This window comes from Lemur catta, chromosome 1 (assembly GCF_020740605.2).
Source record: "Lemur catta isolate mLemCat1 chromosome 1, mLemCat1.pri, whole genome shotgun sequence".
Taxonomy (NCBI): Eukaryota; Metazoa; Chordata; class Mammalia; order Primates; family Lemuridae; genus Lemur; species Lemur catta.
Window position 1 is genome coordinate 259,096,254 of NC_059128.1, and position 18,888 is coordinate 259,115,141.

The 18,888-nt window shown below is 33.6% G+C and overlaps 1 protein-coding gene across 1 annotated transcript in view; it reads left to right on the forward strand.

Annotated features, from left to right (window-relative positions):
- LOC123630640 (multidrug resistance-associated protein 1-like) overlaps positions 1-18,888 on the forward strand; it is an 83,662-nt gene that overhangs the window by 18,107 nt on the left and 46,667 nt on the right. The window contains exons 5-9 of the mRNA XM_045540462.1: positions 4,457-4,634; positions 12,109-12,363; positions 14,469-14,534; positions 16,902-17,039; positions 18,433-18,579. Coding sequence (XP_045396418.1) covers positions 4,457-4,634; positions 12,109-12,363; positions 14,469-14,534; positions 16,902-17,039; positions 18,433-18,579 — 784 coding nt within the window. The remainder of the gene's footprint in view (positions 1-4,456; positions 4,635-12,108; positions 12,364-14,468; positions 14,535-16,901; positions 17,040-18,432; positions 18,580-18,888) is intronic.

The following is an 18,888-nucleotide window of genomic DNA, read 5'->3' on the forward strand; positions in this document are numbered from 1 at the left end:
TGCCACAATTAGTTGCTGGGGGAATTAAGCATGCTCTGTGTGACTTCACAGGAAGAGGACTTGTGGAAGTTTTTGCCTGTTTTCCCACAGACTCTACCTCATCCACCTTTTCTCTTTACTGATTTGCTTTGTATCTTTTCACCATAATAAATCATAGCCATGAGTATGACTATATACTGAGTCCTGTAAGTTCTTTTAATGAATCTTTGAGCTGGAGAGTGGTCTTGGGAGATCTCCGACTCAGCCATCTAGATAAAAAGGTTGAGTAAGCAATTGTCTATATAAGTCTGGAATTAGGAAAGATACAGGCTGAAGTGATGAATTGGAATTATTCTAAATTGGATTAGGTATGTTGATCCATTTTTCTGGATGAGACCACATAAGCATAAGTGAAGACAAGTAAATACGTTCACAAACAAAACCGTCAGCTATTCCAATGTGTAGTGTTGGTGAAAATGGAGAAATCTGTTAGACGATATTGAGGAGTAGCTAGTGCAGAAAGAAAAGAACCAAGAGAGAATGGTGTTAGGAAATCCAAGGCAAGAAGGTGTTTATTGCTGTCAGAAAACTATTCCTGCCACCTACCCACCTTTCTTTCTTTTTTCTTTTTCTTTCTTTCTTTCTTTCTTTCTTTCTTTCTTTCTTTCTTTCTTTCTTTCTTTCTTTCTTTCTTTCTTTCTTTCTTTCTTTCTTTCTTTCCTCCCTCCCTCCCTCCCTCCCTCTCTCTCTCTCCCTCTTTCTCTCTCTCTCTCTCTCTCTTTCTTTCTTTCTTTCTTTCTTTCTTTCTTTCTTTCTTTCTTTCTTTCTTTCTTTCTTTCTTTCTTTCTTTCTTTCTTTCTTTCTTTCTTTCTTTCATTTCTGATCCTGCCATTTTTCATCCCAAATTCTCTGGCTCCCTTGTCTTTTAGAATTATAAGCCAAATGTCTCCTGGATTAACCCACTCCCCAGATGAAATGTCAGACCTCTCTCAGTATATCCCAGGAGTCACTGTAGGGTTATCTTATGTGTGATCAGAAATCTGTCTATCAGAGGCATTGACCAGCATCTTCTTCCTCTCCTGCCCTATTATGGTTGTCTAATGCCACAAAGGTAATCATGTCAAAATTTAGTGGCATAAAACAATTCTATTATGTTCACAATTTGTGGAGTCAGGACTTCAGACAAAGATTGTTTTTCTCTGCTCCACAGTGATTGGGACCTTTGCTGAACATCTTGAACAGCTGGAGATAGCTGCAGCTGTAGCTCTCTCATATGGTTGGTCTGAGACATACGGCTGGTGCTCTGCTTCTGGCTGTTAACTGGGTTACCTTGGTTCTTCTCCATGTGTGCTGGTGCAGGAATGTCCAAGATGGCTTTCTAATTTACATGCTTGATGCCTGGGCTAAGATGGCTAAAAATGGCCATTTCTCTCTCTCACTCTCTCTCTCATTCTCTCTTCATCTCTTTCTGCATACCTTCTCTGAATGGTTAGTTTGGGCATGGAGGTCTCAGAATAGTTGAACTTCTTACATGGCAGCTGTATTTCCTCAGAGTGAATATTTCAAGAGGCTCAGACAAGTTGTTTTATGACCTAGGCTTAGAAATCTCAGAATGTCACTTTTGCCACATTATCTTAGCCAATTAAGTCTCTAAGCCAGCCAAAATCCAAAGGGAGGGGAATTAGGGAAAGGAGATTCAATTTCTCTGTGGGAAAAGTAGCAAGAAATTCCCAGACATTTTCAGTCATGCTCTGATTCCCATTTGCCAATGACTGCTGCTCAAAAAACTCATTAGAGAATCTCACTGCAGCCACTGTCTTTCCTAAAACAGCATTGATCATAGCAATTGCGTGTCTCCGTCTTATGTATGTTCTCCAAAAATTTGTAGCATCTACGATACAAAAGAATGTCTATGGAGTAGAAAACAGTCTTCCTAATTCTGTGACACATTTTATTAAACTTGATCAAAAAGTGGCTTGATCATACCTGCAAAACAGGAATTTCAATATTTCATTGAAATGAGTCAGTAGATATGTCTTTCTTCCTGCCTAGTTGATGAGCTCCTCCAGGTAAAGAATCCTGTGTTATTCAATTCTTGTGCCCTTAGCTCTTAGTACAAAGCCTGGAACACATAATTCAGATAAATTTCCTGACTAGAATACAGCATAAGTGGGCTTATCCAAAGTTATACTTTTCTAAGAGACTGTCATTCTAGAGTAGCTGAATAACCTTAGAATTTCCATATTAAGTAATAATTGAGCGACCAGAAAGAATTGTATGAGTTTGTATGATCATAATTTGGGCCTTGGAGGAGCTAATTTTATCAAATAACTTTGAGACATATATATTTTGTTTTGCTAAGGAAAAGTCACTAGAGAGGACTATCTTTAAGGATGAATGCACATTGTCATATCATTGTGATCCATGTATGTAATGAAGCATATAAAAATAATACTTAATTTATTAGTAGAATGATACTTTCAATATTTACTAGATATGATTCTTGTTGACTGTCGTGTTTTCTCTTTTCTTCCTGTTAGGGATTTTATTCTAATATGAAACAAAAAAAATGAGTGTTCATATTTGATATTATGAATATTATATCATGCCTTGAGTACAGATTATTTTTAATAATTCTTGATTAATATTAGTAGAACCACTGTAGCACCTGGTGATAGTCACTTAGTTGTTTGAGTTTATGAAAAAGGAAAACATCTAATTGGTAGATATATGCACAACAGAGAGAATAATGCTCCTCTTTCAGGAAATTTAGTTCCAAGATCAAGAAGGCATTTAGTAAGTTGCTTTTGTAAAAAAAATAATTTGGTGTCCCAATGGGTAACATCTGATAGAGATCAATTAAAAAATGTAGACCCTCCTGTTGTTATTATATATGTGGGTTATGGAAAAATACAATAGTATCATGGAGGGTATACAATGTTCTAAATAATTCTTAGTAACTAAAGGTTTTACTATTAGAGACACTGGTATATATTTGATTCTAAATTCTGATTTTAATAAAGTTAATCTTTTGAAGTATTTGTTTGATAGAGCAGTTTGGGCAACACAAATTGCTTTTAATTGTTCGCATATTAGCTGTCTAAGCCATCAGTAAAATAGATCAAAGCCTAGAAATTTTATTTACCACTTAAAAATTTAAACTTATATAATGAATAAGTTTTTAAATTCAGTATCCTTTGGGAAAAATTTACATATAGTCACACTTAATTCCATAGGATTTCCTTCTTGTTCTGCTAACCTATGAATTGGCTCATAATGGCCATTTATAATGACAAAGAACATTTTTATATCTTCAGAGTTCACAGTGAAAAAGGTCTATTCATAAAACCTCTAATACTAAATTAAACTTTCACCAATGAAATAGAAGACACTAAATAAACCAAGAACTGTATGCCTGCAAAATAAATGAAATAAATTTATAGTATCTCAGAGTATCTGCCCAATTTTTTTCATCATTTTGCACAGTATAGGTAGTCTTTTAAAATTATTATTATTTTCAGTCCCATAGATGCAGTTTATAAAAAGGTGAGGTCACATAAAAATGTTATTAACAATAGACATCAGGCACTTTGAGTTTTAATCAATGTTTATAGTCTAGGGACAATAAGCAACCAAGGTAGTTATGTTTAGAACCATCCCCACTGTTTTTCTGTACCCCAGCAGTGACCCTAATCATAATAACCATGCTGAGACCAAATCTAAGAGGAAATAAGAAAATGTAGAGAAGAGGGAAATAGCTTGTGCATAAAAGTAACAATAAAAAGATGAAATATAAATCTAGCCTTTAAAAATTGCATCAATGTGCCATCCTAAGAGATCCCCCACTTAAGTTCTGATTGTTATATTTCCCTCTATTTGACAAAATGTATGATTTGGGGGGAAAAAAGTGGTTTGTTTGCTTTTTTTAGAGGTGGTGTTTCACTAGGTTGCCCAGGCTGGAGTTCAGTGGCTATTCACAGATGCAATCAATCATATCACATTGCAGCCTCCAGGTCTTCAGCTCAAGCAATCCTCCTGCCTCAGCCTCCCAAGTAGCTGAGACATTGTACCCAGCAAAAAAAACACAAACTTTCATATGTCCCCATGTCTCAATTTTTCTAATGAAGTTAGACTAAAACAGTTAGACTAATTGTTTGATGAGATTACCATATAAAAACCAGAAAATAACTTCTTACTCACAAACCTGTGAAAATAATTATTAGTTTTATTTATTTAATCATGTAATGCTTGAGTTAAAAAAGGTGGTGGGATAAGGATACCAAATTGAGCAAGCAGAGGAAAAGAAGAGGTAGGGGTATATATGTGTGTGTGAGAGAGAGACTGTGTGTGTGTGTGTGTGTGTGTGTGTGTGTGTGTGTGTGTGTATGACATTTTGGCAATAATCAACTCTCATAAACATTTAACTACTTCAGATGTTTAACATTTCTTCCCCTTTCTCAATTTTTATGACATTCAGGCAAATGATCATTTTCTGTGAACACAGTTCAGATATTGGCTGGATTGGCTGTGGTTATGCAGTGGCACTTTTTATTGTAGTCTTTTTGCAAACCCTGATCCTTCAGCAATATCAACGTTTTAACACACTCACCTCAGCAAAAATTAAAACAGCTGTAATTGGACTGATCTACAAAAAGGTAAAACAAATTCAAAGAATTCCCAATTTCTAAATGGACTGCTCTTTTATGTACTTTAAAATAAGGGGACTAGAAAAGTAGGAGAGTATATTAAAAAGTTCTTAAGGTGTCCTTGGCATATGCACATGTTTTACTTTAAAAAAACTTTGACTCAATATTGGTTGCATTAATTTCCCTCTAGGGCTATTTCTCCCTATAGTCCCTACAAATTGTAGTCAGCCCTAATCCATGAAATTAAGTGATTATCCTTGTCTCCTGTTATGTCACTTAACTCACCTCCAGAAGGTGAATGGAATTGAATGTTTTTCTGGTTGTCTATATTTATGCATCAATAAAATTTCCTTTTTTCACAATCATTTTCATTGTACATACTACCTTTTTCTTCTCCCTCTGCTCAATCTACCTTATTTTTTCACACAACAAAGCCATCCTTTTCTATTCAATCGTTGTCTGCTTTTCTTTCATTATAAGCCCTATCCCCCAAACTTAGCTGATTCTTATTCCTGGCATAACCTTAACATGTACTTTGTCCTTTTTTTGAAAATACAGTTTTAAACACCACCTCTTTACCATCCAGAGCTTTTTATTTACATCATAATTATTAACAATTAGAGATTTTTCTTTCTCTCCTAATTATCAACCAATTATTCAATTAACAGGTGTGCTCCCCTGTAAGTTGTGAGTTCTTCAAGATTTGGAATAGGAACTTATTTACCTGTTATATCCTTATTGTCTAAGACAGTGGCTTTTATAAATTTTTATAAAATTTGAATGAATGAATGAATGAATGAGCCCTTGCCTTCAAGAAATTGGGGGAAAGTTTTAGCATATGTAATAAATAAGTGGAACTAAATTCAGATTTTATAAAAGATCAGATGTGCAGGAAATCTACAAAGATTGTATACAGTTAAGAAAGTTTTCAAATAGAAAGGAAGTCTTGAAATGGTCTTTGAGGGAGCTATAGAACTGGTATAAGTGGAAGGAAGTGTTACAATTTAGGCTGAACTACATGAAGCATTACAGGCCATTTCACCGTACTGGGCCAAAATGGGGGCATGGAGCGGTTTTAGAGATCCTAGAATGATCTGGGACCAATTGAGCCAGTAAATGGTAATTGAGTTTGCAGCAGAGTCATTTATTAATAGCTCTGCAGAGCACAACCCAATACAAGGTCAGGGTGGCTGACCCAGTCCTAATTCTAGAGGTAGGTATATGAGGAATCCAAATATGGAGGAAAGATAAGAGAAAATCTAGGATTCAGTTTAAATACTAGCACAGGTTTTTGATGTACAGTCGGTGTGAAACAGGATTTTATTCATTGATAAGAGAATTGGAGTTTGGATGTGAGATGTGGGTGGATTTATAAGCATAAAAGAGTAAACTTCCATACAAGAGTAAATTCACAAAAGTGTGAATTTACAAGCACAAAAGGTGGAGCATAGAGGATTTTTAAGGCAATGAAACTACTCTGTACAATACTGTAATAGTAAGTACATATCATTCATTATATGCTAGTCCAAACCCACAGAATATACAACATTAAGAGTGGACCTGAATGTAAACTATGGACTTTAAATGATAATAGTGTGTCGGTGTAGGTTCATCAGTTGTAGCAAAATGGACCACTCTATGGGAGATGTTGGTAATGGAGAAGGCCATGCATATGCGGTGCAGGGAATATAAGGGAACTCTCTATACCTTTCTTTCAGTTTTGCTGTGAACATAAAACTGCTCTAAATGTATAGTCTTGTGTGGGGCCAGAAAGGTGTAATACCTTTCCTTGTCTATCATAAGGGTCACTCCTATAACAAAAGGCATGTTAACAAAATAAAAGCATAACAAATTTATTTAATCAAAGTTTTACATGATATGGGAGCTTTCAGAAGGAAAGACCCAAAGACCTTGGCAAAACTGTCCATTTTTATGCTTAGGTTTGATGAAAATGGACAGCCTTGTAGAAATGTAAGTCCTGACACACTTCTTGGTACACAAAGGAATTGAAGAATGCATTCTTATACATATTATGTGACCACACCATCAGGCTCACCCTGTCTTGTACTTCTGGTTGAAAAAATCATTGGGACAGGAATTTTAGGGCCCTTCCAGCTCTACATTAAATGATGTGTGTGACTTCCAGCTGGATGGTCAGAAAAGTTTCATGGTTAATATTGCATGATGTGGGTCTGAAGGATGAATTGTATTAGGTAAAGGCTCTGCTGTCAGAATACTACGGAGGAAAAAAGTACACGAATTAGTACAAAGCCTGCTCAGTTAATGGGGAGTAGATTAATTTGACTAGAAATAGTGTTTCATGTACAGGATAGTGGGAAGAGATAGTAAAGACAGAAGAGATTGCTTTTTAAAATCTTTTAGATAAAGAACCTTGAAAGACATATTGTAAAAATATACTTTAATTCCATAATAAATTGGGATCCAGTTAAGCCATAGGGTGGATGATCAGGACAAAAGGATTGAAAACACGTGGAGCTGGAAAGAAGGCGAACCTTACAGCTATTGTACTAGTTCAGGAGATAAAGATATGAGCTAGCATCATGGCAGGAATCTAGAAATGAGCATAGACATGAGGGAGAATGTGAAATTGCCAGACGAATTTTATCATCAGATGATAAAATGAAATAATAGTGTATTGAACTCAGTGATAATCAAAGTATTTCCAGTAAGTAGGAGGAGTTTGTGAGACTTGGAACTATATCTGGTTCATCTGGATCTTCTCAGAGAATACTTGAATAAGTGAAACGAATTAAGTTTCGAAAATACATGAGTCACCCAGTGATGCTTGTGTGAGTGTGCAGACTAGAATTTATATGATATGAAAATACTGTAGAAAAGGAATCTAAAACTTGGATAGAACTTTGAGTTTCTTAGAAAAAGTGATTGTGATAACGATATACCTTGGCTAATTTTTATTTTGATTGAAGAGTATTTAGAAACTCCCAAACTTTTTACCTTGTTTGAGATTTTAAAGATGGGTCTTTCTTTTTATCTGAGTCACATTTTCTCTCTTTTATCAGATTAAAATACTTTCTACCAGACAATTCCAGAAATGTTGCACCATCCACTGTAATCTTGGTGCCTATTGCAGTATTCTTTCAAATTGTTTCGTATAACAAAAGGCAGTTTAGATTGTATAATTTAGCAATAAATGGTAACTATGTCGCCCTTCATAGCTTGTGAATTTTGTCTTTTACGAAAATGTAAAGGTTTATTTGGCAGAAAAAAATATTGAAAGAAAAATCAGTTCTAATGTTAGAGATGGCATGTAAACAACATTCAATTATAGGATGACTTTTAGTCTTCTATAATATTCTGAAAGTAACATTTTTTTTCTTTTAGTGTCATCAGAACACTTAACATGAGCTCTATTATCTTAACACATTATAAGGGTAAAATACATTGTTTACTATGGTAAAATATACAGCAGATCTCTACACCTTATTCATCTTATGTGGTTAATTGAAACTTTGTACCTGTTGACTAATAACTCCCCAATTTTGTCTCCCCCTCAGCCCCTGGTAAGCACCATTCCAGTGTTTGATTTTATGAATTTGACCATTTTAGATACCTCATTTAAAATACCTCATTCCCAATACTCACGCAGTATTTGTCTCTCTGCATCTGGCTTATTTAACATAGCATGATGCCCTTAAGGTTTAGCCATGTTGTCACATATTATAGAATTTCCTTCTTCCTTAAGGCTGAGTAGTCATTTCTTCAAAGAAGACACAGAAGGGCCAACAGGTATATGAAAAAAATGCTCATCATCACTAATCATCATGCAAATATAAATCAAAACCATGAGATATCATCTCACACCTGTCAGGATGGTATGATCAAAAAAACAAAGGACATGTCTTGGCAAGAATGCAGAGAAACCAAAACCCTTGCACACTATTGGTAGAAATGCAAAATGGTACAGCTGCTATGGAAAAAAATATGGAGGTTCCTCAAAAAATTAAAAATAGAACTATATGATCCAGCAGTTCCACTTCTGGGTATATATACAAAAGAATTAAAATCAGGATCTGGAAGAGATATATGCACTCCATGCTCACTGAAACCCTATTCATAATATCTAAGATGTAGAAACAACATAATCAATCAACAGATGAATGATAAAGAAAATGTGATATGTACATACAGTGGAATCTTAATTAGAAATTAATTTTTGACGATTATTTTCTCTTGTACATTGAAGAAAATGTGTACAATGCATAAATTTTGAAAGAGAAAATAACAAACATCCATAATTCTAGAATCTAGAAATAAGCATTGATGTATTTTCTTTCAATATTTTTTCCATACATACATACATATTTGGTACATACTCTTTTGTAATCTATTATTTACTTAGTAATATTTCATGAGCAAAATATTGAGAAAATATTTTCTGAATATAATTTCTTTGTGATTCATTTTTATATTTAGTCTTATTTTTAAAAATATTTATTCTTACATACATGCATATGTTTAAATTCATAGACAGACTTATTTCATATGCGCTATACTTTCTTTACTATTGTCATATTTTTCTCATTTTTTCTTTCCCTCTTTCTCCTTGCTTACCATCTTCATTCCCAGCATATTTTTTTTTTATTTTTGGGGGGATTTCATTGACTTCTAAAGCTTGGACAACATTGTAAGCACCTTTTTTTGAAAATTTCATTTTTATTTGTGTGTTCAAAAATTAGACATCTCACCAGTATAACTTTAATTATAATTTTTAATGGTTACATAATATTCTACCTGTGTCTGTAACCTTAATTTATTCAAACACTATTAGCAATGTTGCAAAAAAACATCCTTTCCATACAAGGATATCTGTGTTTTTGTCCTAGGAGTGGGATTTCTGAGTTTAAAGATCCAGGGAAATAATTTTAATTTTAATGGAAATTCTAAGTATTTTTCAAAAGGTCTTGAACAATTTATATTTCCAATGGAAAGATATCAAAGTATCTTCTCTATACATCCTTATTAACCATTGCAACACTGTCTTCTGTCATTAGGTATGACAAAGAGAGCTGCTGCCAATCCTCCACTTCCACCCCTACCATTTTAGGATTACCTGTTTTGTTTTGATTTTTCCCTGTCTGGTGCTTATCAAGATTTCTTTTTAATTTCACCAAGATAAGAGGAGGTGCTGTTTTCTAACTAATTTGGTTACTACTTCCTGGCTGCTTTTTGGTTTAAAATATTCCATTCAGAGAAAGTGTTTTCTATTTTCTTCAATGATTTCTTCTCATTCTTTTCTTGCAAAATAATAGTGTGTATATATATTTTATATATGTGTGTGTATATATAGTGTGTATGTCTGGTTTTAAGCACCATTATGTGCATAGACATACATTCAGTTATACATATAGATGCAGATATAATGTTCATATATATAATGTAAAGAAACTTAGAAAGTTATTAAAATCGAAGAGCTAGTCTTGGAATTCACGCATTCTGCTCTAGAGACTGTGTTCTTTATTACTCTACATATTAAAGAAGTATAAATATAAATATATACATATATGTAGACATTTGTATCTTGTGTGTGTATGTGATTTCCTGAACCCGTTCTCCATTCCTTAAATCTCTCCTGTCATCATTTTGTTTTTTGAAATGTTTTCTCTAATGTATGAGAAAATTTTTTTAACTTATCTACCAGTTTACAAATTTCATTTTATTGTAGCATCCATTTGGACTTTTGATGCCTCTATTACGTTTTTCAAAAATTGGACAGTTGTATTTTCAACTTGAAAATAAATTCTATTCTTACTATTCATTTTTGATGGATATCATACTTTTTCTCTATAAAGACCACAAGGAGATATTCAATTATTTTCTCATGTTTCTTGTAATACCTCTTTTCAAGAGGAGGGTATTTATTTGATTCCTTGGATAATTCAGTTAATTTGAACTACTCAATCTTTTAATATTTCCATAAATACTAAATAATGTTTTTAAAAGGATAGGAGAAAAGAATGTATATTTGTTTATAAGGTGGGGGTGGATTCTATTAGATCAATGGATTGCTCTTAAAAATTATTATAGGCTTACTAAAATGAGAAGTATAACTCTTGGATTTCCATTGTTTTTCTTCTCCTCATTGTTGATCAGTAGTTCACTAAGGGGAGGTTAAAAACCTACGTTTGGAGGAGATATGACATATGACTATAAGCTTAACTCTTAAAGTGACCAGTATTTTTTTCCTTTTTCTCTTGTGGCAGTAGTCATTCTGTTTTATCATCAGTTTAACTGTCCTCCTTACTAGTCAGTAGCAGAAATGCCTCTAATTTCTGGGCAGAAATGTAAACGAGGATTGAACACTGCAGTAGCCCTGGAGACTTGTGCTTTTGGGGATGCTAGTGTCTTGTGATCTTACCAAGACGGGTATAGTCACTCCACTGGACCCGAAGCCCCACTCCCACCTTGCATTAAATAGCCCTTCGGCCTGAAACTAGGCGATGTTAGAGGAGTTCCACTGTGGGCCCTGCCTACTATTTTCCAAATGAGCTTTTCCTCTGAATTATTAATTTATTGAATAAATAGATTTCAAGCGCCTCCTGTATCTAACTCTTAATCCTGTCTCTCTTTAAATCAATGTAGTGGAAATTCCATAAAATTTTTGGTATGTGAATGAATGTTTGCCTGGTTTCCAATAGACATACAAATCCCCCAGTACTTTTACAGTTGTTTATACATTTCACTGGAAATTTTAAATGGGTGGATGATTTAATAAATGCTTACTATCAGCATCATTAGGAAGAAATTACCAATGCATATCTTAGGATGTTGGATTCACTATATAAATATTAAAAAGCATGCACAGGTGGAAAGTACGAATTGGGCCTTTGAACAGAATATATATTTCCCTCTGCTCCATGAAGCATTTCCCATACTCTTATCTAAGTTCCCAAGACCCTTATTAGCTGCTTGTACACTTACAATTGGCCTGTGTGTGTGTGTGTGTTTGTGGGTGTGTAGCTCCACAGCTAGACTGTAATTACCTGGAGAATTGTAGCCGTGTCCATTTTTAATTCTCCACAAATTTTTAGTGTAATACTATTCATCAGTATGCATTTGATATTCATTGATTCATTCATGTACTTTGTACTGATAACATTGAGACCGTTTAGCATCATGGGGATACAAATGGAGGAGAACTTCAATCTATCTAGAATAGATTTATTTTTGAAATTTGGTAATTAACAAGTTATAAAGAGTTATTTGCTTGGAAACTAAAATGCTACTCTATACCAATATGCAGGGAATTCCAAAACTATAGACTTTGATCAATCATTATGTTTCTCGCCTAAAAATTATGTCTATTTTTATGACTCCAATACATAAATAGCTTTGTATATTTTCATAAACATATTAAAAGTTGCCATTAAAAGTTACCATTGTTTGATTAAAAGATGCCCCATAATCTACAGAACTCTAAAATGTTTTGCTTCTCTTTTGACAGTCCCTAATTTTATCAAATGTTTCTCGAAAAAAGTTTTCTACCGGGGAAATTATTAACTTGATGTCAGCAGATGCCCAGCAGCTCATGGACTTCACAGCAAACCTCAATCTCCTCTGGTCAGGCCCCTTACAAATTCTGGTGGCCATATCTCTCCTTTGGCAAGAGCTGGGTTCAGCAGTATTAGCAGGGGTGGCTGTCCTTGTGTTCGTTATACCGATAAATGCATTAGCTGCAGCTAGAGTAAAAAAGCTGAAGGTAAGAAAATGACTGTCTCATGTTACATGTTTCAAACAGAAACTGAGTTTTCTGACTTGAGTCAAAAATATCATCTAGCTAATTCTATATATACGGAAAATAGAGGTTATAAATGGAAGCCATACAAATTTGTCATTCACACATTCATTAACCAGAAATGATCGGGCATCCAGCCTGTCTGTGCCAGCCACTGTTGTGGGCAGAGGAAGCCATCAGCAAGAACTGACAGGTTCCACCTCTCATGGGACTAGTGGGGGACAGAGGCATCAAGCAATAAAATAAATATATAACATAATACCTTGTGGCAATTTGTATATGAAGAAAAATAAGTAAGGATAAGATGATAGACAATCAAAGGGTGGTCAGGATAGGATAAGATGATAGCCAATCAAAGGCCATTTTACATACAGGGGAAGGAAAGTCCTCAGGAAGGAAATGGCATATCAACAGGGTAAAGGAGTAATCCATGTGGATGTCTGAACAAAAGATACAGCAATCAGAGGGAATAATATGCATGCAGCCTGAAGGCAGGGGTATGCCCAAATGTCTGCAGAGTGGACTGCATGCAGCAAGTGCACAGTAAATGCTTCACTGACTTAATTTTAACATTCTTCCTTTACATTCAGTCAGTCATTCATCTTACTGTCAATATATGTTTTGACCTCCCACCATGTATCAGACAGTGCACTATGCTGTACTATAGGAATGGAGAAACAGCACAGCTCACTGTACTAAAGGAAATTGCACTGCAATGCGACATATGATTTCACATGTTAAACTACCATACACAGACACAGATGTATGGTTTATGAAACCATATTTCATTATTTTAAATGCATCAAATATTAGCAATATCTATGTATTGATCTGGAAGTGTCTTAATCACATATTAGAGGAGAAAGCAGATTAAAGAAATATATATGTATATATTAATATATACATCTGTGTATGTATATCAGGCACATATGTATCTATATAATTAATCCAATTTTTAAGATGTGACTATACCTGTGCACATGTGTATGATAGATAAATATTAATAAATGAAGATATATATCTATAAATGTATCTGTATAAGCATAGAAGTCATCTAGAGATAAAGCAGCAGTCTTCTATTAATAAGAATAGTTAGTTAGCTGTAGAGTGGAATTAGAAGGAAGCGAGTTTTTTTCTTATTACTTTAATACATTTAAGTAATAAAAAGTAACACTTTCTGTTATATTTTTCTGAGATTTTCAAAGATGACTGATATTGAAAGATGAAAACTAGAAAAAGCATATAATTATGAAAGAGAAGTATTAAAGACACTAATGTTTAGAACAACAGTTTTGCTTATAATTATAATGAATCCTTTTAATCTAGTTTTTAAAAAAATTCTGGATTTTAAAAAATGCCATTTAAATTCAAATTATTAGAAATGGAAATAAATTTTTGGAACTTTTTCTAGAGTCCCAGAACCTTCACAGAGATTTCAATATTATGTGCAAATATATGAAACAGAAAATATGCATTTAAATTATGCAAATAATGTTATGAGTGTTAACTTGTCAATGTGTTCTTCATAAGATATACAAGCACTTATTTATACATATAACATTAACTGGCAATGTTTGTAGAAGAAACTCTTAAGAAACAATACCCAAACAATAAGTATAAATATTATGATAATTATTAAATATTTGAATAAATATGCAACAATTACATAATATTTATAAAAAGAAAACAGTCGGTATTTCAAGATATACATTTTAATTATTCTAATTCCCGAAGAACTTAATCTAAAAATAGAGAGCCTTATTTTTATTCCTGTTACACTTCTGTTATAAATATATACATTTATATGTATAGCTGATAGAGTTTTTGGAAATTTATTCCATTTTAATTGGATATGTGGGTGTTATAAGTAGGTTATAGTTGCCTAGTTATAACTATTGTCCAACATTATCAATAGAATGATATTGTATAAGCATTGTAAAATGTTTTTCTCAAATAAATCTTATATAAAATACAGAAAATAGACTATGTTTAAGAAGTGTCTATGGCCATACAATTAAAAGTATTACCAATTTTGTCAAATATGCTTTTATTTTCTTTCCATTAAATAGAAAAGCCAAAAAGAGAACAAAGATAAACACATAAAACTGCTCAAAGAAATCTTACATGGAATTAAGGTAATATACATAAAAGGGATATGCCTTTGAATTGACTAGGGTATAGCAATAAATTAGTCAATAAATAAAGTTTGTACTATTCTCAATGTCTCAAAATGACAATACATGTATCATTGTTGGGAGGGGGTTTTAGATTGCAGATATGTAGGAATCCTTATTGCTAAAATAGCATTTGAATGCAAAGCCAAATAAAATGCAGGGATTTCCTTTTTGTTTCCCACCCAACAACTAAATGCAAATATCCTAAAAGACACAAAATATTATTTATTTTAAGGAATAATTTGGAAGAGATGGGATGAAGCAGGCAAAAGTGGCAATAACCTTTATATAAGTGGTATAAAGGCAGATTTATATGAGGGAAGTGATGAGATGTCATTTAGCTTCTTTTATGTGGGAATACAAATGATCATATAAATGCTATTCTACAAATGATATGTTGCAAATTATTTTTTCCTTGGGAAAGCTACCTCAACCATGCCACTAATATTTTCTCTGCAGGGAAGTGAGTGAAACCTCATGAACTTTTTATATACATAATTTCAAATCCTATTGCACCTAGATTATGCTTTATCAGATTTTTCTAAGGGGCAAAATTTACAAACCCCACATGACATTTCTTTCTGGCTTTGTCAATGACATTGGAAATTCCCTCTGTCTGATGCATCTGTTATTATATACACAGTATGTACCCATCATATGTACACATTGATTCACCTTACAATCAATAAAGGGTCTTCTGTATTGTACTATGCAGAACTTTCACAAAATTATAACTTACTGAAGTGAAAGAGATTGTTACATTAAAGAAGCTTTGAAAAGAGACTGATATCCACTTATTCATATGAAATTCAGTACCCTAACTGGCTCTGAAATTTGACTTGAATTATTTAATAAGACCACACACTCCAAACTAATATGATTCTAATGCAACTCTCAGTGGTTAATTGACAGAATTTGCACCCAAAAAAGGTAAAGCAATGTAATGCTTATAAGTTTTAAATATTTATATTAATAAAAGAAAATTTGTATTATTAATAAGGCTAGTAGCAGAACATGTCCTCAAGATCTGAGCAAATCCAAAACTTGAAATAGTAGTCTCAGCAAAGAACAGGCTAGAAATTTGTTAGAGGTTCAAATGGCAATTAGGATAATTTAAAAGTATGCTTGGGGTTTGATAACATGTGTTATAAAGGTTCTCTTGGATAATACTGATAATTGTTACTATTTATTGAACTTTTTGTATGTGTGAAATGCTGTACTACAACATTATATCTAGTTCCTCATATAATTCTTATAACCCCCCAAAAAGGTTTCTCATTCCCATTTTACAAATTAAGAAACAAAGGCACTGAGCAGTTAAGAATCATGACTAAGTTTACGGAGACAGAGTATATTAAGGTGAGAGAGAGAGAGAAAGACAGAGAGAGAGATTTATTTTCAGGAATTTGCTCATCTGATTGTGGGGGCTGGTGAGTCTGAAATCTGTAGAACAGGCCTGCAAACTGGAAATTCTGCAGGAGTTGATGCTGCAGTCCTCAGTCTGGAGGCAGAATTCCTTCTTTTTTAGGGGACCTCAGTCTTTTCTCTTAAGGCCTTCACTTGATTTGATATGGCCCACCCATATTTTAGCTTATAAATCTACATATCTCAGAATTTACTGACTTAAATTTAATCACATCAAATAAATACCTTCACAGCAACGTCTAGACTGATTGGTGCTTGACCAAACAACTGGGCACCATAGTCCAGTTTAGTAGACAGATAAAATTAAGCATCACAAAGAGATAGAGCTGGAATTTGAACGTAGGTCTATCTCATTCTAAACTGTATATGGGAGCCAGTGTATGATCCTGCTTCCCCATGTTTTGTCTCAGAAAACAGTTCACAATCTCAAAACACCAATCGCCTTTCAGAGAATAGCTTGAAATCCCAAGACATCTGCCTTGAAAAAATTGGGAAGCCAGGGAGAAAGCTTAGCTATGAAGAAATGTGGAGTAGACACAAATGGGGAGTTGGACCAGTAGGAAGAGTGACAGAACTGAGCTAGGCAGAAACTGCTATGGTGCTCGTGCCTGGAGCTGGAAGGTTGCCAGAGCCTGGCTCAGAAATAAGTTACTGGGGGGTGTGAAAGACATATGGCTGGAGGATGGTGATTCCCTCCTCCTGCCCTGCTCCCAACCCTCAAATTATAACTCAAGGAAATATTTTAACTTAAGTAGAAGCAATTTACTTTTATTTATGAGTGTACCATCATTTTTTTTTGCCTTCACAATTGTGTATGTGTGAGTGTGGTATGTATTTGTATGCGTGCATTTATTTCATCTACGGTATCAATTGCCAAATAATTACCATTTGACTCCTTTACAGATCCTCAAGCTTTATGCTTGGGAACCCTTCTATCAAAATAAGATTACTGAAATTCGAGATCAGGAATTGGAATTTCAAAAATCAGCTAGATATCTTACTGTATTTTCTAGGTTGGCGTTAACTTGCATTCCGTTCTTGGTGAGTGTATATAATATTTCCTGCTTCGATTTTCAAATTTGATTTACAGATTCACCTCCAAATTATTTAGAATTAAGGTGTGTAAAGTGAAATGTTCTATATATGAATTAAAATTTTCAGGAAATACATTCATTAATTTATGTAGAGTAGAGAACAAAAAATTTAAAGAAGGGGAAATATGTATGTTTTCATTGGTCTGTATTTTTTATATATAAGATTTTACTTTGTAGATTTCTCACAGATTGAACATATCCTATATTTTTAAAAAATACTATCTACATTTCAGAGTTTCATTCCAGCTCCAAAGTTTAATTAATCCCTTTTAAGCAGGCCCCCAGGCTGCATTATATGGAGTTAGTGTTTTTACTGCATACAAGACAAGTTATCTACATGATCTTATTTCATTCTCACAATAATAAGGTATTATTTCTCTCATTTCAAAAGAGGAAATGGAAGTCCACAGTGGTTTTAAAATATCTTCAGAGTTAAAGAATAAGTATTTAGAGGTGAATTGATATGAAGTAAGCTTATTCTCTATTACACCATGTAAACATCTGGAATCTCATGCTGTTTAGAGTATAAATTGTCTTAGGATATGAAGTGTTGGGCAAAAGCCAAAGGATAGGCAAGCCACATATAACTGGAGCATAATTTTTAAACAAAGTTACCACCCCAGGAGATGATGAGGGTCAAGGAAAGTCCTATATGTCTCCCTTGATAATTTAAAATATTATTTTGTTTCATTTAAACATGTATTATTGAAGTGAAATCAATATTTACAGTTGGAATACTTCAGTAAAAAAGTCCAAGAAGCTTAAACCAGTACTATACACAGTCCATTTGCTTAAACCAGTACTATACACAGTCCATTTGCTTAAACCAGTACTATACACATTGTAGTCAATATGCTCTCATGCTGAGTGAACTTTTCTGCCTTTTCTAAATGAAACTCAGAAGAGCAAATATAAAAAAAATTATCAGCCACAATTTATTCATATCTTCTTCAGTTAATTTAATGATACAAGAAAAACATGATTATTACATACAAGTCAGAACGTATACACACACAACTGGAAAATAATTTTACATAAAATTTCTGCTTTTAAAGAAAAAAATGAACTGATACACAATTTAAATGGGAATAATAACTCTAGCAAAAATATAACACATCTTATAGCAAAGAGCTGGACCACACAGTCTCAAGGATATCATTGTCCAAGGCACACAATTTTATGATCTGCACTAAATATATATTTTATGTTCTTCAGCGAGAGTACTGAATCTCAGTAAACGAAACAATAGTATTAAGATAATTTTCTAATTTGGGAGACTGTAACTCATAATATTGTTATCAGTAAATATTTGAAGTAAATAACATATCTCTATTTTTTAGGTGTCCCTGGTCACCTTTGGTGTCTATTTCTTACTGGATGAAGAAAACATTTTAACAGCCACTAAAGTGTTCACATCTATGTCTTTGTTTAATATTTTAAGGATTCCTCTGTTTGAACTGCCAGGGGTGATCTCAACAGTGGTCCAGGTACGTACAGAGGACCTTAAACTAAGAATCATTCCTCTGCGGAAATCTGTCTATGCTTTTGGACATTTTATTTCTTTGCCTTTTTTCTTTATCTTATTTCACCTTTTGTGGCTCTTTGACACTGCATTCAAAATTAGTCCCCATGAACTAATGAGTAATGAAAAACATTATAGAATCGGAGGAATACTGTCTTCCCTGCTTATGCTTTTTTCCCCACCAATGTGACTTTTAAATATTTCAATATATTCTATTGCTTTGCTTGCTAAATGTTAGTGTCTTTTACTTAGCTTTTTAAAAGCCGGAGTTAGC